This window comes from Acanthopagrus latus, chromosome 15, assembly GCF_904848185.1.
Source record: "Acanthopagrus latus isolate v.2019 chromosome 15, fAcaLat1.1, whole genome shotgun sequence".
Taxonomy (NCBI): Eukaryota; Metazoa; Chordata; class Actinopteri; order Spariformes; family Sparidae; genus Acanthopagrus; species Acanthopagrus latus.
This window is the reverse complement of record NC_051053.1, coordinates 28152514-28173425: the sequence shown is the minus strand read 5'-3', so window position 1 is coordinate 28173425 and position 20912 is coordinate 28152514. Positions and strand designations below refer to the sequence as shown.

The following is a 20912-nucleotide window of genomic DNA, read 5'->3' as shown; positions in this document are numbered from 1 at the left end:
AACGATCCAAACACACAACGTTCAGTCTTGTTGTTGTACTCGACCTTTTGACGAGTCATTCACACGAGACACATGAGCGAGTCCTCGCAGTGCAGGACGTCTTCACACCTGGATGTTTTTAACTAAAATAAACCTCATCGTCATCAAACTTGGAATATACGTCACACCTGCTGAATAAAAAATCATATCATCATCTATTGTCATCCTCAATTTCCACCACTAGGTGGCACTATAATCGAGGAACGTGTTTTTGGATTATAACTCACATATTCTTTGTCACACATTTAAAAACCTTATATCCACACGTTCACTGAATTGTGCAGAATCTCGTGATATAGGCCACGCCCATTTCCACCTACTTTTTTTTTTTCTCACAAATTCGTGACATGTCGCAAACCTACTTTTTTTTTAACTCCTCTCAGGTGATTTCACCGATTTGCACCAAACTTTGCCCACAGCATCCGTGGACCCTCCGGACAAACAGGTTCCAAACAATACTCAAGTTATTAAATATCAACTTCCTTAACATTTTGCTCAAAACACAGAGTGTTGCGTGTCTCCTCATTGGTTTGTCTGAATGACATGAAACTCAGGTGTACTTCCCCATGAGCCACTGAGGCTCTGTGAAAAAAATGATAAACTTACGAGCTCCTCCTCGGTCATTTGACCGATTTGCACCAAACTTTGTAGCATCTGTGGAAAAGACTTAACAAAAGTGTTCACCCATGTCACACCTGCTGGCGTTCCATTTATATGCTTCGCCATAAAACCATCAACTCAGTATAACTTCCACATGCAGTTTGAGCAATTTGGAATAGATGGCAAACATGTAGATTCTTGCCCTGAATACATCGTCGCAGCACATCCCGACATGTGTGGACTGTGCGGGCCATTCATCGCTGCTTGCCGGTATTTTGATCATGAACTCAAATCATGTGCACGTGTCAGAGGATGAACCCGTCAGACTTTAAAGATCCAACCTGCAGCGCTGCCATCACAACAGACTGCTGACACTCTGAGGATCAATCGATCTGATTGGCTGATTTGAGACAAACAGAATAAGTCCTTTTAAAGTTTTTATTGGTTTTGTTATTCTTATACAATATTGTACATGTACTCATTTATACAAGAATTCACATATTAACAAGTGAGTTGTGATAACTGAAGCAGCGTGAGGAGGCAACTTCCTGTCAGCGTCTACAAAATAAAACTCATGAAAAACGAGGAAAAAAACTGGAAAAAAAGTCAAAGTCCTTATAAGAAACTAATAAATAAATAAATAAGGAGATTTCTGTTTCTGTTCGTCACAAATTCATAAACATTCAACTCATTTAACAGGAAGTGACATCACACAAGTCCGGTCAAATAAAACGTTAAAACTAAAGTAAAAACTGATCAGCTGTTTATTCCTCATCAATACGTCGATCTGAGATGTGATCTGATATGTTTTCAAACTGATCGATAAGACACTCAGAAGATGATTAACATGATCATTACTGACAATCTGTTTCATTGATCATTCAGGAGCTTTCTGCAGGACAAACAGGAAGACATTTCACAATAAAAGCCTTCAGTATGATTCTGCTCTGCCCCCGTTTATAACAAGTAATGATCGATAATCAATAAAACAATAACCCATTTCTCTCGGCCTGTCGCTTCCGTCGCTTCATTTTGATGTCTCTTGAATGTTACTTCTGAAGCTCCATCGTACAGGGTTTATAAACTACATTACCCATGAGCCTCAGCTGCTGCTGTCACTGAACTGATGACTCATCAGAAGCTCGGTCTACTCTGTGATTGGCTGCTTGTTGGTGAAATGCAACCTGAGAAATATTTTCTGTCAGGAACATAAAGTCTTACCTGATACATCTGTGTGAATCTGAGTGAATCAGCAATGTGGGCGTCGACATCTGATTCACGCTCTTTTTGTTTCCCATCAGGCCGAGAGGAACAACTTTATAACTGAAATATTAAAAAACTGCCTCAGGTGAGCAGTCATTCTACCTGTATGTGTCAGCAGCAGGTGGGCGGGGCTTCACTTTGGTCGTGTTCACTTTAAAGATTCACAGAAAATCAGAAAATCTCCCCAAACTAAAATTCAAATCTCACAAAATTTTTAATAAAAAAATTTAAGAAAGAAATCTGTCTAACTTCCTGTCTGCGAGAGGGTGGAGCAAGAGTTTTTGCCTCTCTCTGATTGGTCAGAGGTCAAAGGTCAGGAGCCTCCATCAAACAGATCCACAGAGTCGCGAAAAAATCCCTGAAGGCTGATCTGAGCTCAACGCCGGGCTGCAGGAAGCTGATTGGTTGACAGGAAGGGCGAGACAAACACAGAGAGCCAATCATCAGCTGTGTGTCTAGGTGGGTGGAGCCAAACATCACAGGTGCTGCCAGTCGATGGCAACCAGCGTCTGATTGGCCTCCTGAGCGTGGCCGATGACCTCAGCGATGCCGTGTTGACGCCACAGACGCTCGATCTTCCTGTAACGCTCGGCGCACAGGTGGAGGGGGTTCCCCCGCCTGCAGACACACACACACACAGGTAAACAAATGAATTAACAGTGTGTGTGTGTGTGTCAGTGTGTGTGTGTTTGCTGACACCTACTTGAGGCCCTGGTCGGTCTCTCCGTAGTCGTCGAGGTACGGCGGAGGATAGAAGCAGCCCTTTGTTTTACCTGCAATAAACAACACCTGACTCTCTCTGACCCTGAGGAAGAGGCCAAGGCCGGCGCCGCAGGTGAAGGTGTGGGCGGTGCAGGCTCCCACATCCTCTCCATCCACCTCCGTCTGACAGCAGTAGCTCTGAGAGCACAACATGGAGCCACACACCAGACACAGAGTGGGAGCTCGAGACTTGTCTCCACCTGAGCGAGGACACCTGCACAGGTAACACAGCACGGCTCAGACGCAGGCACACACCTGTCCAGGTGATTATCTGAAAATGATGTCTAAAGGCATATAGGTGTCCATGGCAACACCATGATGCAGACAGGGGCTGGTGTGACATCACTGTGACATCACTTTAACATGACACCTGTGTGTGTGTGTGTACTGACGTGAAGCTGGATGCCTGGTTGATCAGGACGCTGTAATCTTCAGGCAGTTCAATCAGTCTGTTCGACTCTCTGGGAAATCTGACGATGACTCCGCCCCCTTGCAGATTCTGTCTCACACCTGGATGACAACACCACCTGCACGCACACACACACACACACACAAAAACACACACCTGTGTTAAACTGAACACCTGTGACACAGTGAAGCAACATGTCGACAGTAATGAGTGAAAATCTTAATGAAGTCTGGTGATGATCCAGACTGAGGAGGACTGAAGGATGGTGGGAAAACACAACGTGTGTGTGTGTGTGTGTGTGTGCGTGCGTGCGTGCGTGCGTGCGTGTGTGTTACCTGTGTATGAGCGGCTCAAGCAGTGTGTGTTGGCTCTGGTAGAGCTGCAGCAGGTTGGAGGGCAGACTGAGGTAGCTGCACAGCGCCTCCCACTGACCAGGACCTGCAACTACACACACCGAGTCTCCTGACATCTGCTCGTCTCATCAACATTTAACTTCCTGTTTCTGACCAATGTTTAGTTTTCATTAAAGCTCGACGGATTCATCAGTATCATCGGCTGATATTAGGCATTTTCCAAATTATCAGTATCGGCATTTATAATGGCCAATAAATGAATATTTGAAAAATAAATAAAAAAAATGGACGAAACACCCTCCAACCATGTTATGAGTGTTGGCGTCCACCAGAGGGCGCTCTACAACAGATCAGTCTATCCCGACCGACGTACAGGACAACCAGTCTGAGATCTCTACGTGTAGGGTCACACGTCATCATGCATGTGCAAACGCGCTAGCTACTGCAAAACACAAGCAAGCTAAGTGACGTGGTTAGCGGCTTTAATTGATATCAACCAGAGAAATGATATAAAAAAAATGTGCATTTGTTTAATTTGTCAAACTACCATCGCGACTCTGAATTATATATATATATATATATATATATATATATATATATATATATATATATATATATATATATATATATATATATATATATATATTTTTTTTTTTTTTTCATTGTTACAACAGAGAAACACTGAGAACACGAGTGTGAGTGTGAGTGTGTGTGTGTGTGTGTATGTGTGTGTGTGTGTGTGTGTGTTTTGTGTGCTGTTACCCAGCAGGTCAGCAGGCGGTGCTGTGGAGTTCAGGTAGTGGAAGAAGAGGGCAGCAGCTCGGAGGAACGGCAGGACACCAACTTTTACACAATGATACAGCTGCCACCCAGAGGTGACTTCAGGTAACACACTGAGACACAAACACACACACACAGTTATTTAATTATAAAACATCGACTTTTGTCTTTCTACTTTATAATCTTCAAAAAATTTGGACATTATAGAAATATATATGTGTGTGTGTGCTCACCTGCCCAGGTGTTTCCTCAGTGTGTTGTAGAGCTGACAGGTGAGTTCCTCCTCCTCTGTCGCCAGACTGTCCTGATCCATACACACCTCCTCTACACAGACAGACAGGTAGACGGACAGGTGTTAGAGAGAGACACAAAGAAACACCTGCTGTGTGTGTTCTGTCAGTATTTCTGCGTGTGAGTCACCTGTGGTGGAGGTGAGTAGGACCTGAACCAGGTGTGCCACAGTGACCAGGTGAAGGAGGTGGAGGTGGGCTGAGTCTACCCCACTGCGTCCTGATTGGTCCAAACTGTGAATTGAGTTGTAGGACAGCACGGTGTAAACCTGCAGGGAGGAAGAACTGGAGTCAAACTGGACTCAGGGACAGGTAACTGGAGAGACACTGGACTCAGGGACAGGTAACTGGAGAGACACTGGACTCAGGGACAGGTAACTGGAGAGACACTGGACTCAGGGACAGGTAACTGGAGAGAAACAGGACATACGTGAAGAAACTCACCAGCAGATGAAACACGTCGATGTCGAGGATACACGGAGTGTTTTCTACCTGCGAGTCTGGAACCAGGGCTGCAACACACACAAACACACACACACACAATTATTACTCACATATATATCTGTTAGTGTGTACAGTGAGTATGTTGTGCATTGTGTGTGTACCTGCAAGCAGTCTGATGAAGTGTGTGTGTGTTGTCGTCACTGGAGCTGCAGTCCAACAGGAGGAACTGAACCTGGTGAGAGAGCTCAGACAGTCGTCCTAACACACACACACACACACACACACACACACACACACACACACACACACACACACACACACACACACACGTCTCATCAATCAGCTGTGTTGTGTGGTGACTTCGTCCTCTATAAACCCCGCCCCTCTGCCCCTCCCATCCTATCAAAGGGTCCTTCTCTGTATCAGTTCTGTGCAGAGTGAAGATGTGTTACCTGTCGGCAAGGTAAACTTCCAAACAGCGGCTTCTCCTCGTCCATCAGGAGGCGTTCTGCAAAGAAACACACTGTCAGCAAGAACACTCACTTCAGGTGTGTGTGTGTGTGTGTGTGTGTGTGTGTTACCTATACTCTGGATGGTGTAGGCGCAGGTGGACCAAATCAGCACGGGGACTCGGTGGTCCTGCTCGTTGGGGTTCACCTTCAGTCCCACCTTATAGGTGGACATGCTGAAGGTGGTGATCATCTCACTGACGCTGCTGGAGAACGGGTTCCTGAGGGAGACAGTGACATCACTGCTGACATCATCCATCAGTTAGTGATCAGTAACAGGGCGGACCATCATCTCCACCTTCAGCGACTCATGGTTCAGGTTTTAGTCCAGACCGACAGTCTACAGTCCTGCTGGCTGCTCTGTGTGGCTGCACAGGAGCTCATACGTTCAATGTTTAGCCTGCTAGCATGCCAACAAGCGCTAATCATCAGTAAGCAGAGTCCAGCTGAGGCTGATGATGTCATCAGCTCTGCAGGTGTTTGGTCTCAGACACATTAACAGGTTGGGTTATTACAGTTCACCCTGAGGGGAACATGAACGTTACAGTCTGCATCATTCTTTAACAGCTGCTGATCAATCATTTTAATTATCAATATATCTGATTATTCAGCAGAAACCGATCAATCAGGATCAATACAAACAGCTGCAGACTCACTGTGGAGTGAAGTCGACTCTGAATCCTTCAGGGACAGCAGGCTCCGCCCCCTCTGCGACACCTGAAACACACACGCACAGTTGAGAGCTAATCCTCCATCATGAGACTCCGCCCTCTACATGACTGACAGGTGACTGACCATCAGACTGCTTCTTGTGGGCGAAGTGCAGCACTGCTAACTGCTGATTGGTTGTTTTAAGCCACGCCTCCAGATTGGGATGATCGACACTGAGTAAAAACAAGAGAGTCAGGTGACCGTGTGCCTCTGGTCATGTGTGCATGTGCCCGCGGTCAGCTGAGAGTGCGTACCTGCGGTCAGGTGAGTGTGTGTGTGGCAGCAGGGGGATCACAGTGTTGCTCAGACACTCGCACAGCGGACACAAGAACTCTCCGTTCTCCACATCGTAGCTCGTGTGACCTCGAAGACGCTGCTGACGTCTCTGCTCCTTCAGCTGCACCGCCTCAAAGTACCTGCACACACACACACACACACACACACACACACACACACACACACACACACGTAGCCAGTGTTAGAAACATGTTGAAACTGGATGTGATTGACTGCTTATTAGGGATCTGTCGTCTGATTGCTTGCAGGTGTGTCACCTCTGCCAGCAGGTGGCGTGCATGATGTGTCCACAGCTGGCCGTGTGGATGCCCAGAGACAGGTCAGGGTGCATGAAGAGAGGGTCGTGATGCTCTGAAACACACAGTCACACATCTGTCAATCAATGCTCATCAACTCCGATTGGTCGCTGCTCTGATGATGTCACATCGAGGCTAGGCCCACCTTGGTCGGGCAGGTTCCGGCGGCGGTTTTTGGACAGAACTGTTGACCTCTGGACGAAAGCTGCCAGCACCATGGCTCTGCCGTGACCTCTGACCTCCTGCTCCTCCTGACACAGGATGCAGGTCACCAACTGACGACGCTCTGCTCCGCCCACTCTCCTGGGACCAACACACACCTGAGAAACACAGGACGGGTCCGAACTGAGAGGACTGGGAGGAGGAGAGGAGAGGAGAGGAGGAGGGAAGGACAGAATATTTCAATTTGAGATGATTTCATAACATCAGAGGAAGTGACCTTCAACCCTCAACACCTGAGTGTCTACACCTGAGTGTCTACACCTGAGTGTCTACACCTGTTCTTTGTTGTGTCAAGTGTGGACGGGTGTTCCCTGTCAGCTCTCTCGCCAACACTGATGATCAAGAGCTGATCAGACCATTTATCTACTGAACTAAACTGTGATCCTGTTCCATGCAGCAGCAGATGTAAACAGGTGTGTACAGGTGTTCACAGCTGTACCTGTGCTCCGCAGCAGCAGATGTTGAGGCCTCCAGCTCCTCCAGACTTTGCTGGAAGAGTTCTTTGTTCTCGTTGATAAAATGTTTCTGCATCTCAGACATCTGAGCCATGATCTTCTCCCTCCTGAGCCGAGCCATCTCCGCCTTCCTCTTCCTCTCCGCCTTGTCTTTGTCTCGCACCGTCTGCATGGGACAACACCGATCAGATGTATATCAGGAGTAATCAATAATCAATCATGTCTCAACAAACCACTATGTTTCATTTCCTTATATCTATAAAGAGTCAGTGAGTCACACCTCCTCCGGTCCTTGTCCCTGGCTGATGGTGACGGTGGAGGCGGAGGATGTTCGTTCTCTCATGGTTTTGATGTTCGTCACCATCTGAACACACAAATGACAGAAACATTCAGATGATCTGCAGTAACTCTGGAGAGGACGCAGACCAGGTCTGATCCAACATCACCATGTGGATTAGAAACTAAAGGACGGAGCTCTGTGGACGATCTGCTCCGCTACATCAAACTGTCCTGAGAGCAGCTTCATCTACAAACACTGCGACAAAAAACTCTTCTCGTATTAACGACTCGCTCACTGCAGATCATTTCACAAGTTTGAACTGCTGTGAGCTGAGTGATCATTTGTATCATCAGCGCTACCTTGAGGATCCAGGTGATTATGTCTTTGTGGACCTCCAGGTGAGGAGCGTTCTGCAGACTCTCCAACAGTGCCAGGACACTTCCCGAAGTACTTGCTTCACCTGGACCTGAACCCCCCCCCCCCCCACACACACAGACACACACACACACAAAAGCCCATTAGCTCAGTAGAATGAGAGGTCGTCCCTGCAGCAGGTTTGTGCCAGAAAACGATGACAATTTTTGGTCAATAATCTCTTATCTGATGTTCTGTGAGTGAACTGACGAGTGATCTTGCAGGTGTAGTTGAAGGTGACATCATCGTCTCCGCTGCTGTTCTCCAGCTGCTGATGCTCCTCCAGCAGAGCCACGCCCACCAGGTGGAGCACCTGTACACACACACAAAGTCACTGTCAGAATAAAAGTGTGTCGGGTCTGTGAGGGTCTGTGGGGTTTCTGTGAGGGTCTGTGGGGTTTCTGTGAGGGTCTGTGGGGGTCTGTGGGGTTTCTGTGAGGGTCTGTGGGGGTCTGTGGGGTTTCTGTGAGGGTCTGTGGGGTTTCTGTGAGGGTCTGTGGGGTTTCTGTGGGGTTTCTGTGAGGGTCTGTGGGGGTCTGTGGGGTTTCTGTGGGGTTTCTGTGGGGTTTCTGTGAGGGTCTGTGGGGGTCTGTGGGGTTTCTGTGGGGTTTCTGTGAGGGTCTGGGGGGTTTCTGGGGGGTGTCGGTGAGGGTCTGGGGGGGTCGGTGGGGTGTCGGTGGGGTTTCTGTGAGGGTCTGTGGGGGTCTGTGGGGTTTCTGTGGGGTTTCTGTGAGGGTCTGTGGGGTTTCTGTGGGGTTTCTGTGAGGGTCTGTGGGGTTTCTGTGAGGGTCTGTGGGAGTCTGTGAGGGTCTGTGGGGTTTCTGTGGGGGTCTGTGGGGGTCTGTGGGGTTTCTGTGGGGGTCTGTGAGGGTCTGTGGGGTTTCTGTGAGGGTCTGTGGGGTTTCTGTGGGGGTCTGTGAGGTTTCTGTGAGGGTCTGTGGGGTTTCTGTGAGGGTCTGTGAGGGTCTGTGGGGTTTCTGTGAGGGTCTGTGGGGTTTCTGTGGGGTTTCTGTGAGGGTCTGTGGGGTTTCTGTGGGGTTTCTGTGGGGTTTCTGTGAGGGTCTGTGGGGTTTCTGTGAAGGTCTGTGGGGTTTCTGTGAGGGTCTGTGAGGGTCTGTGGGGGTCTGTGGGGTTTCTGTGAGGTTTCTGTGGGGTTTCTGTGAGGGTCTGTGGGGTTTCTGTGAGGGTCTGTGGGGGTCTGTGGGGGTCTGTGAGGGTCTGTGGGAGTCGGTGGGGGTCTGTGGGGTTTATGTGGGGTTTCTGTGAGGGTCTGTGGGGTTTCTGTGGGGTTTCTGTGAGGGTATTTGGGGTTTATGTGTGGGTGTGTGTGGTTTCTGTGGGGGTCTGTGAGGGTCTGTGGGGGTCTGTGGGGTTTCTGTGGGGTTTCTGTGAGGGTCTGTGGGGTTTCTGTGAGGGTCTGTGGGGTTTCTGTGGGGGTCTGTGAGGGTCTGTGGGGGTTTGTGGGGTTTCTGTGAGGGTCTGTGGGGTTTCTGTGGGGGTCTGTGGGGTTTCTGTGAGGGTCTGTGAGGTTTCTGTGAGGGTCTGTGGGGTTTCTGTGGGGGTCTGTGAGGTTTCTGTGAGGGTCTGTGGGGTTTCTGTGAGGGTCTGTGAGGGTCTGTGAGGTTTCTGTGAGGGTCTGTGGGGTTTCTGTGGGGGTCTGTGAGGGTCTGTGGGGGTCTGTGGGGGTCTGTGGGGTTTCTGTGGGGTTTCTGTGAGGGTCTGTGGGGTTTCTGTGAGGGTCTGTGGGGTTTCTGTGGGGGTCTGTGAGGGTCTGTGGGGTTTCTGTGAGGGTCTGTGGGGTTTCTGTGGGGTTTCTGTGAGGGTCTGTGAGGTTTCTGTGAGGGTCTGTGGGGTTTCTGTGAGGGTCTGTGAGGGTCTGTGAGGTTTCTGTGAGGGTCTGTGGGGTGTCTGTGGGGGTCTGTGGGTGTTCTGTGGTGTTTCTGTGTGGGTCTGTGTGGTTTCTGTGAGGGTCTGTGGGGTTTCTGTGAGGGTCTGTGGGGTTTCTGTGGGGTTTCTGTGAGGGTCTGTGGGGTTTCTGTGAGGGTCTGTGGGGGTTCTGGGGGGGTCTGTGAGGGTCTGTGGGGGTCTGTGGGGGTCTGTGGGGTTTCTGTGGGGGTCTGTGAGGGTCTGTGGGGGTCTGTGGGGTTTCTGTGAGGGTCTGTGGGGTTTCTGTGGGGTTTCTGTGGGGGTCTGTGGGGGTCTGTGGGGTTTCTGTGAGGGTCTGTGAGGTTTCTGTGAGGGTCTGTGGGGTTTCTGTGAGGGTCTGTGAGGGTCTGTGAGGTTTCTGTGAGGGTCTGTGGGGTTTCTGTGGGGGTCTGTGAGGGTCTGTGGGGGTCTGTGGGGGTCTGTGAGGGTCTGTGGGGTTTCTGTGAGGGTCTGTGGGGTTTCTGTGAGGGTCTGTGGGGTTTCTGTGGGGGTCTGTGAGGGTCTGTGGGGGTCTGTGGGGTTTCTGTGAGGGTCTGTGGGGTTTCTGTGGGGTTTCTGTGGGGGTCTGTGGGGGTCTGTGGGGTTTCTGTGAGGTTTCTGTGAGGGTCTGTGGGGTTTCTGTGAGGGTCTGTGGGGTTTCTGTGAGGGTCTGTGTGGTTTCTGTGGGGGTCTGTGGGGTTTCTGTGGGGTTTCTGTGAGGGTCTGTGAGGTTTCTGTGAGGGTCTGTGGGGTTTCTGTGAGGGTCTGTGGGGTTTCTGTGGGGTTTCTGTGGGGGTCTGTGGGAGTCTTACCCTCTGCAACATGGACTCGGTCCAGCCTCCTCCGCTCGGCTCCACAGCCCACTGCAGCACAGCGCCCTCTACAGCCAGCAGCACGTCACACTGCAGCAGGTTCACCAGACTACCAAACAGAGGACAGAGGGGGGGAGGGAGAGGGGGGGGCAGGGCTGATCACACACACACACACACACACACACACACACAGGTCACTTTCTGCTGACAAGTAACAAAAACAAGCAGGTGTGTGAGACAGACAGGTGTGTTTACCTGTGTCCTCTCCATTCTGTCTCCTCAGCTTCCTTTGAGCCTCCTCAGCCTGCAACACACATCAAAAGATCAAAATCAATAACTGGATCAATAATCTAACCAGAAACCTCATCAATAACCTGACTGGTGAGTACCTTGGACTGATCAGCTCTGCTGTAGTGATGGAAGTACAGGTTGAAGTGTTTGTTCCACTCAGGACGCAGCTCATACAGACCTCGACCCGTCACACCTGGCTTCCTACACACACACACACACACACACACACACACACACACACACACACACAGTCAGTTTCAGGGAACGAGTGTGCACTTAAGGTGGACAGGTAGATGTTAAGGTAGAAGTGTTAAAGAAAGCAGACTGACTTGAATGAAGCCACGCTGTCAATGACTCTCTCCAGACCCGTCTCCTTGTTCCCCTGATGACAAAAAAAGACAGACAGGTAAACAGACAGGTAAACAGACAGGTAAACAGACAGGTAAACAGACAGGTAAACAGACAGACAGGTAAACAGACAGATAAACAGACAGATAAACAGACAAATAAACAGACAGACAGGTAAACAGACAGATAAACAGACAAATAAACAGACAGACAGGTAAACAGACAGGTAAACAGACAGACAGGTAACCAGACACACGGGGGTCTCACATTCTCTGGCAGGGCCTTCACCAGCTCGCTGTGAGCCATCGGTCTGATCGACAGCTGATGGAGGATTTCTCTTCTGACCTCATCAAAGGCCTCCACCTGACCCACACCTGACACGTAGCGCTCACCTGCACACCACAGAATGGACAGTGAAAATACTGATCACAGAGGTTATTATAGTTCATCCTGAACCACATTTCATCATTTACATTGAGCAGACACCAGAAGAAGAAACCACAACATCACTGTCGATGGAGCAAGAAAGAAAAAACAGAAGAACATTTTCGAGACGTCGTCTGAGCATCAACATGCTGTTCGTCAAGGACACCTTGATGACAGAAGTGCTGTGACTGAGGACCTGAAGGTCAACACAACCCATCACACAGGTGTGTCACGCTGCTCTGCACATGAGGTTACAGTGCTCAGTGTGAATGAGTAAAAGTACCATTTTAAACAATATCTCAATGAACATATAAACAATTTCCAAAATGTTGCATATATGTAAGTTTAATATAACTTATAACATGAGAGTGATGTCAATAGCACAACTTAGATTACACATTTTTCTGTTTTACTCAAATAAGGGCGATGCAAAAATGAGTACACCCCACAACAAAAACTACAAAATCTAGTACTTTTTATCTCCATGATTTTTAATGACTGCACCAAGTCTTCTAGACATGGAATGAACAAGTTAGAAACATTTTGCTATATCAATCTTTTTCCATTCTTCAAGAATTATCTTTTAGAGACTGGATGCTGGATGGAGAGTGATGCTCAACTTCAACTATACTTTCAGTATAGAGCAATACATCAGTGAGTTCATGATGCCATCAATGAAACGCAGCTCCCCGACAGCAGCAGCACTCATGGAATACATGCACACACACATGTACGCCGTATTGTGTCACGGGAAACAGTCACCCTAGTTTGGTTTTCTACTTCCTTGGATAACTGCAGTGAACTTGCATGCCGATTCTCTTCGACCCTTTTGATCAGAAGACGCTCCTGTTGAGGTGTTAACGTCTGTGGCCGACCTGGACGTCTCTGTGAGATGGTTGCAGTTCCATCTTTCTTAAGGTTTTGTGCCACTTTTGCAACAGTATTCTGACTGATAAGTAAAGCTTTGCTGATCTTCTTGAAGCCTTCACCTTAGTGGTGTAAAGAAATTATTTTCTTTCTCAGGTCTTGAGACATTTCTCCTCCGTGTGGTGCCACTGCTAACAACATGAAATGAGAAGGGGTTTCTACACACTTTTATAGCCAACTGTCTTCTGAACACCTGTGTGATGAATAGTTAGACTCACCTGTGGTTGATTTTTGTTAAATTAGACATTTGCAGTCTAAAATTACAGCCTTGCTCCAGAGACTTTCAGTGTGTTGCACTCACTTTTGCATCACCCTAATTTGAGCAAAACTGAACATTTTGTTCTCCAAGTTATATTATTAACCTTACTTTCATGTTATAAATTAAACAGATGTTACACATTTTGTAAATTGTTTTTGTGTGCATTGAGACATTGTTTAAAATATTACTTTTCGACGGGGGTGTACTCACTCACGCTGACCTCTGTATGTGGGCTCTGTGGCGGTCTGCTAGGATCAGTGGGGGGCTGTGAGGGTTTCTATATATACAAGTTGAAGATGTCTCAGGTTTTATCAGAACATTTTCCAGAAAAACCACTCACCTGTTCCACCTGATTAACCAGGTAACCATAAGCACATTTCACTGCTCAGAACTTTTCTTTGTGAAACAAGTTGAAGCGGCACAAACTCACCAACAACCATGATGATGAGGTGAAGCATCTCCTCGATCAGAGTGTTGTTCTGCTGCACCACATCCTGCCACACAGACAGCAGAACGTCAGTGAAGGTGTTACTACAATCAGTAGAGCGTCAGTAGAGTCAGTACTGACCTTGTTGGCCTCTCTGTATCTCTTCCTGCAGTCTGCGGAGCTGAAGATGTGAAACAGTTCAAATCGACTCAGAACGATCATCAGGAAGTGGTTCGGGTCCATCATGGACGCTCCCACCTGGAAACAGAACCAGACACCACCTCAGACACACAGATCCACCTGGTGTCAGACTCAGTACAGCATCAGTAGAGTGTGTGTACCTGCAGCATGATGACGTCTTTGTCGAACATCTCCACTCTACACTTGACGTTGTGATAATAATAAATCTGAGAAACACAAACACACAGATGATGTCACATAAACAACTTTATTTATAGATCGTGTCGAGACAATCTGACAAACCAGTTCATTTACATCTCATACATGACTGTTTGTATTCACGTTTAACATAACATGTATGATGTATGACACACGGGACCTACAGGATGTGTTTCATCATCATCATCATCATCATCATCATCTCACCTGGTTGATCAGGGAGAAGCCATTCCTCCTCCACATCCCAGCATGCACCTGTGCACAGAGCACCAGGCAGCGGAGGGGGAGTTCGATCAGGAGGGGGGGGCTGAGTTCACCCTGAGGACACACACACACACACACACACACACACACCTGTTAATACTTCCTCTTTGAACTTCACAATAAAAGCATGTGACTTGTATTACTTCTGAGACATGACGGTCACAGACAGACAGGTACTGACCAGAGGAAGCTGCTCAGGGAAACGAGAGGCCACTTCTGTCCTGCTGAGGAGAACATGGAGTCCTGACGATCAGACAGGAGGAACAAATGTATTAAAACAACAGAACACAAAATCGGACCAGAACTATCAAACCAAAGTGTCAACATTTATTCAGCAAGTCTGTTTTTATTTGCAACTACTTTTACAGTGTGTGTGTGTTTTTACCTGCCAGCAATCTGCAGACCGGCAGGTGTATGGACACTTTGTCTTGAGACACCTGGTACCTGAACGTCTCCACACAGTGACCAGCCAGACTCAAGCTGATTGGTTGCTCACCGTCTGGCAGGCTGCTGTGACAGTGACTGAGCGCGCTCAGACACTTCCTGTACGCCTCGATCAGCACGCGCTCCTGACACACACACACACACACACACACACACACACACACACACACACACACACACACACACACACACACACACACACACACACACACACACACACACACACACACACACGTTAATGTGTGTACACACAACATAAACAAACTGTACAGTGTGTTTATTTGGGCTTTTATCCACCTGGACCAACCAGACAGACTGTGTTCTCCCTCGCCTGTTCTCACCTGCAGCAGCTGACTGGAGTCAGACTGAACTCAGAGTTAATGACGTGATTACAAAGCTGATGACACAAGGTCACACACATCAGTGTGACTGGCTGCATTCTCACCTCTGTAGGGTTAATACCTTCAGGTGTATTTACAGATGAGGCTGCGGCTCTTTATCACAGTAGTCAACGTGACTGAGATCAGGTAATGTTGGTTTCTGAGATAATTAACCAGCTCCTGCAGTCCTACTGTGTGCTGTGTTGTGTATAGCAGTATGCAGTATTTGTGTGTACTCTGGAGTACTAGTACACATCAGTGTACTCACATCAGTGGAGCACCACTCCTGGATCATGGAGATGATGTGAGTCAGTTTCATCTGCAGAGTGAACGCTGCCTCCCACTCAGGCTCCATCTCTATGTGCTGCCCCACCTGTCTCACCACCGGGTCCATACCCTGAGACAGACAGACAGACAGGGTCAGAGCAAGAGACAGACAGGCTGCATCTGTCCAGGTAAGTGTCAGGTGCGTGTCTCCAGGTGTGTGTTACCTGCATACACTTTAGCAGCTCCAGAAAAGCTTCGAACCCTTCAAGAAACTTTATTCTGAGCTGATCGCTCCACTCAGAGGGTCGACTGATGAGCACGTACCTGCACACACACACACACACACAGTTGGTATATAAACTGATATATAACTGATGTATAACAGTAAATGAACCAGGCCTCACTTGAGGTCTCCGATGAGGCTCTGGACTCGTCCGAACTTGAAGGCCTGCTGTGCTGTGTAGCGGTCGAACTGGAAGCGTCCCTGCAGGTCTCTGTGACGGAGGTGATCCACAAACGTCTTGATGATCGTCTTCATCAGGTTTTCTTCCACCATCAGCATCCGGGCCTGTGACACACACAGGACGACATGATTTTATCACAAACATTATGGACTGTGTGAACAGCAGCACAGTTCTGATATACTGGTGACACTATGCCAGATGGAGGAAATATTAACTGCAACAGAAAATAACAATTTCTTTACCTAAAAAAAAAAATCACAGGGTAATACTGACTGGATTTATATTACTATCACTATAACAGATGTGTAATCAATATTCATAAATATTATACTGACAGCTCAGTGTTGGTACATTAATTCTGCAGATGAAGATGATGATGAGAATTAGAAACAACTTCTGGATTACCAGGAAATTATTTTTCTGAATGTTAATAAACTTTGTATAAATTCAGACGAGAATAATTACCAAAATAAACATGATTACTGTAAGAAAACAAACGTCGATGAAGGTAAAGTTGTGTGATGATTGTGGGTGATGACTGAAGAGGTGGACAGGTGTGGTGAGGAACATTCTGTCTTTTACTTCTCACCTCCGACTCAAACAGTCAGACTGAACTCACCAGCGACGGGACGGTGAATATTTGTACTGACAGGTCAGTGATGGAGAACTCACGGTCGTGGTCGTCTCGCACGTAGTCGCACTGCAAGCGTTCATAACTCTACCAGCAGGAGAGAGAGAGACAGGCAGAGAGAGAGACAGGTGTGTGGAGGTGCAGAGGAGGAGGAGGAAGCAGTACTCACCATGGTGGGGACGGTGAAGAGCTGAACTGACAGTGAGGTCACTGACACCACTCGCTCGTGGTCGTCCTCCATAAAATCTGTCTGGAGGCGTCTGTAGTTCTAGAGGGGGGACGACATTTCACCTCCGGGTCAGAGGTCGCTGGGCCGGCCCCCCCGCCCCACCACCCGACCCAGGTTCTTTATCTGACTTATAGTATTAAGTGCTCGCTTGATTCATGTGCTGCTGAAAATAATCCCTGATAAAATACCTCATTTCTTCATCAACCCAACTGAGATGTTATCGTTAACACACTGTGAGGATAAAAGATTCAGCTCAGGTGCTCACGACCCCTCAGATGTGTCCTGAGACCCGCAAGGGCCCGACCCACAGGGGCCCGACCCACAGTGAACTGTCAGAAACCTTTAACTACAACCTGCTCTCTGCCTCTGATCAGCTGGTGACGTCACATCCTGCTGCTCTCAGGGACTGGAGGATAATCGTGGCCAATCAGGGTCACTCCAGGCTAAACACTGACTAGAACTAAAGAGGTCACACTGGAACACTGAGCGCCTGAGCAGACGAGCTCAGGGGCAACAAACACAACCATGAGGTGAGATCGAGAGCTGCTGTACTGTAACTGATCAACTCAGTGACTTCATGATGACATCACGATCCATAAACAAACTGACTCTCTCTCTCTCTCTCACACACACACACACACACACACACACACACACACACACACACACACACACACACACACACACACACACACACACACACACACACACACAGCAGTCAGTGTTCAGCGTTAATGCTGTCAGATAATCAGCTGACACACCTTGATGCCATCATGTCAGTTATAAAAGTGAGTGATCAATCAGGTGACAGTAATTTAAAAATAATTAATTCATAACAAACAGGTGTGTTGATCAGTGTATTGATCAGTGTGTTACCTTGGCAAACTGGATGGCAAAGATCTTCTTGTATTTGAGGTCCATGAGGAGGCTGTTCATCAGCAGCTGGTGGTAGATGTTCCTCGCTCCTTCACACACGCACACGGGTGAGTTACCAAGATGTAGAATCCCTACGTAAATAAAATATGTATACTGTGTGTGTGTGTGTGTGTGTGTGTGTGTGTGTGTGTGTGTGTGTGTACTGTTACCTTTCCACATCTTGGAGTCGTTGAGCATCAGCTGGTCGACCAGTGAGGAGTTTTCTGCCTCTGCTGCTGCCTGCAGACCGACCTGACACAGGATCCTCCTCAGCCCGTCTAAAACACAACATGTACACACTCACTACACACGGAACACAAACGCTGAGGGATTGTGGGTAATGCAGTGCAGACATACCAGAGTACTGGATGACCTGTCCCAACCAGCTGAGAGCCTTAAGAGCAAAACACTGATGAGCAACAACAGACGAGTGCATCACCTCCACCCGGAGAGGCTTCGACTGACGGCTGGTGTTCCTCTGAGGGGGAGGAGGGAGGAGGAGGAGGAGGAGGAGGAGGAGGGAGGGGGGATAACGTTTGTCTTTTAATCAACACCTCCATCTTCTCTTGCCACATTATCTGTATATGATTTCCTCAGTGAGACACTCACCACTATAACAGACTTGGCCTGTTCACAGAACTGGAAATCACCATATCGAACTGACTTCCTGCCCTGCACACACACACACACACACACACAAAAATCATCACCTAGGCATTTCAACTCATCATCATGTCTGTAAGGTTCTGGTTTGATCTCAACTGCAGGTTAATGTATGTGATCACTGTACTGACGTCTCTGTCGACGGTGGTGGCGAAGCTGACGGCCTCCTTCTGGCTGCAGTTGACGGCCTTCTGCAGCGTGTAGATCACCTGTTCATACGTGTGGACCTCATCGTTAAACAGCATGCAGTAGTAGGTGTCTCCTTTCTCCCTGCACACACACACACACACACACACACACACACACACACACACACACACAGTATCATAAACAGTTTGAGGAATTCTTTCATGTACAATTTCTAAACTTTGTGTTTGTTTATATATCGAGTTTGTGCGCGCGTACGGTGGCTCCAGGCCTGCAGGCAGTTGGTCATCCTGTTCCCAGGTAAGCATGTCCACGGCATACTTCAGGATGATGGAGAAGATGCTGTAACCACGGGCAACCAGGTCGGGAGGAAGCTGAGCTACAGGATCCTGCAGGGACAAACAGAACACAAGGAGGAATGTGATATTACACTGTAGCCAGCACAGGCAGTTAGACAGACAGACAGGTGTGTGTCTCACCTCCTCCGTGTCTCTGGTCTCTGTAGGTGTGTGTTTCTGACAGTAAGGACCTTTCTTCCAGGCTTCAGCATCTCCACAGTCACAGAAACCTCCACCTCCAGATGTCGTCATCTACGACACACACAGAAACACACACACAGTGAGACTCTATAGAAAGGTTTGTCTGTTATTGTCGCACCTGATTAATCCATCACAGACTTATAATAAAAAAGAAATGTTGAAATGGAAACATACATATACTTTTAGTGTGCGTGTCACATGCAGCAGACAGACTCTCAGCTGTGTGTGTCGAGTGTGTGTGTGTGCAGCTGACAGGTCGACCTTTGACCTCTGAGGCCTGCAGCAGCATCACTTCCTGCTGCTGACTCTGAAGTAGGTGATAATGAATCCAGGTGAGGTTCTACTAGGGTGGTCGTAAATACTGATATATTGATCGATATTGATCATCACAGCAGGTCGACAATAGGTGTGTGTGTGTGTGTGTGTGTGTGTGTGTGTGTGTGTGTGTGTGTGTGTGTGTGTGTGTGTGTACTCACTCGGTAACGATGGTCTTTGTGAACGCTGCCCAGGAAACACTGCATGCACAGAACACAGGTGGGGTCGGCTGCACACTCCCTACACACACACACACACACACACACACACACACACACACACACACAAGAGAGGCATCACTGTTAACACCTGACCAGAGTGTGTGTGAGCATCCGTGTGTGTGTGAGTGTGTACATGTGGTACCTGCAGGAGTAGGTGGGCTCTCCCACCTTGAACACGTGACCACACAGCGGTGACGGCTGGTTCTTCTCCTGCAGGAGAGCCAGGCCGGTGGCCGGCTCCTCTCCTAGCAGGAGCCACTCCAGAGGAGCCAGGAGGAGCAGCTGACAGGCCAGCTCCTCCCTCTGCTCCTCCCTGCTGCTAATGCTCCCACTTGGACCCAGGCAAAGGATTCTGGGTACATACACCGCCAGGTGAGCATACACCTCCTGCTGAAGGTTAGCTGCCGCCAGCCACCGCTGGGTAGGAGCAGGAGAAGGAGGAGGAGGAGGAGACTGATTAATTAATCAGTGTTTTCAATTTTAATTTATAGATCAAGTATTTTTTCTGAAAATTCATAAAGACTTTATTGATATATGTGAGAAATATAAAACATTACTACTGTACTACAGTCATGTAATCAGCAGGTTAATCAGCTCTTCCTGCTTAGACTCAGTGACACACTGACCTGGATAACACCTGACAGCTCTGAGATAACACACAGCTAACAGCAGGCTAACTCCGAGCTAACACAGCTAACAGCAGGCTAACTCCGAGCTAACACAGCTGACAGCAGGCTAACTCCGAGCTAACACAGCTAACAGCAGGCTATCTCCGAGCTAACACAGTTGACAGCAGGCTATCTCCGAGCTAACACAGCTGACAGCAGGCTAACTCCGAGCTAACACAGCTAACAGCAGGCTATCTCCGAGCTAACACAGTTGACAGCAGGCTATCTCCGAGCTAACACAGCTAACAGCAGGCTAACTCCGAGCTAACACAGCTAACAGCAGGCTATCTCCGAGCTAACACAGCTGACAGCAGGCTATCTCCGAGCTAACACAGCTAACAGCAGGCTAACTCTGAGCTAACACAGCTAACACAGCTAACCATAGTATTTTAGTATGTGGACAGACAGACACGTCCACAGACAGCTGAGGCCCACCGTGCAGTATTTCTGTTCACTCTCTGGATTGGAGGACATGTTCCTCACATGCACACTACACATCTAATCAGCTGTAACAGGTTTCATACTGCTGCACTGTGAAATGTTTGTCTCTGTGCTGCTTATCGATACATGTAGATTATCTGGTTTATGACATCAGTGTTTCCTGGTTTAAAGGCTCATTACAGTTAAAAATCATGTTATAGTCCAAACATTTATAAAGGGATTTAGAGGAGATTTAAAATGCACTGATATAAATTGTGAATCATGATAGAGACTTAAAATATTGTGATATTATCTTCAGGACACGATGACACAGAGACAAACTATAATAACAACATGTAAACATAGTTTGTCAAACCTGGTGACATGATTCTAATAACATGCAAGTCAAACTTATAAATATGTGAAA

The 20912-nt window shown here is 48.0% G+C and overlaps 1 protein-coding gene across 3 annotated transcripts in view; it reads right to left on the bottom strand.

Annotated features, from left to right (window-relative positions):
* Positions 1-1062: 1062 nt before the first annotated feature.
* ubr2 (ubiquitin protein ligase E3 component n-recognin 2) overlaps positions 1063-20912 on the bottom strand; it is a 20735-nt gene continuing 885 nt past the window's right edge. Inside the window, exons 2-46 of one of the 3 annotated variants that reach the window (XM_037123137.1) lie at positions 19540-19814; positions 19338-19416; positions 18802-18912; positions 18581-18711; positions 18307-18445; positions 18122-18184; positions 17870-17990; positions 17683-17790; positions 17474-17562; positions 16538-16636; positions 16357-16455; positions 15678-15841; positions 15498-15597; positions 15275-15403; positions 14568-14751; positions 14364-14425; positions 14126-14236; positions 13861-13926; positions 13661-13777; positions 13523-13586; positions 11748-11872; positions 11462-11514; positions 11231-11333; positions 11097-11145; positions 10842-10996; positions 8335-8437; positions 8070-8176; positions 7711-7794; positions 7415-7596; positions 6899-7107; positions 6715-6808; positions 6415-6576; positions 6245-6333; positions 6106-6166; positions 5522-5670; positions 5393-5448; positions 5102-5198; positions 4941-5008; positions 4627-4765; positions 4440-4530; positions 4189-4319; positions 3409-3517; positions 3057-3191; positions 2606-2878; positions 1063-2520 (exon numbers count right to left, since the gene is read on the bottom strand). In XM_037123137.1, the coding sequence (XP_036979032.1) occupies positions 2379-2520; positions 2606-2878; positions 3057-3191; positions 3409-3517; positions 4189-4319; positions 4440-4530; positions 4627-4765; positions 4941-5008; positions 5102-5198; positions 5393-5448; positions 5522-5670; positions 6106-6166; positions 6245-6333; positions 6415-6576; positions 6715-6808; positions 6899-7107; positions 7415-7596; positions 7711-7794; positions 8070-8176; positions 8335-8437; positions 10842-10996; positions 11097-11145; positions 11231-11333; positions 11462-11514; positions 11748-11872; positions 13523-13586; positions 13661-13777; positions 13861-13926; positions 14126-14236; positions 14364-14425; positions 14568-14751; positions 15275-15403; positions 15498-15597; positions 15678-15841; positions 16357-16455; positions 16538-16636; positions 17474-17562; positions 17683-17790; positions 17870-17990; positions 18122-18184; positions 18307-18445; positions 18581-18711; positions 18802-18912; positions 19338-19416; positions 19540-19814 (5277 nt within the window). In that variant the 3' untranslated portion in view covers positions 1063-2378. The remainder of the gene's footprint in view (positions 2521-2605; positions 2879-3056; positions 3192-3408; positions 3518-4188; positions 4320-4439; positions 4531-4626; positions 4766-4940; positions 5009-5101; positions 5199-5392; positions 5449-5521; positions 5671-6105; positions 6167-6244; positions 6334-6414; positions 6577-6714; positions 6809-6898; positions 7108-7414; positions 7597-7710; positions 7795-8069; positions 8177-8334; positions 8438-10841; positions 10997-11096; positions 11146-11230; positions 11334-11461; positions 11515-11747; positions 11873-13522; positions 13587-13660; positions 13778-13860; positions 13927-14125; positions 14237-14363; positions 14426-14567; positions 14752-15274; positions 15404-15497; positions 15598-15677; positions 15842-16356; positions 16456-16537; positions 16637-17473; positions 17563-17682; positions 17791-17869; positions 17991-18121; positions 18185-18306; positions 18446-18580; positions 18712-18801; positions 18913-19337; positions 19417-19539; positions 19815-20912) is intronic. The other 2 variants (XM_037123138.1, XM_037123139.1) reach the window with 2 other exon arrangements.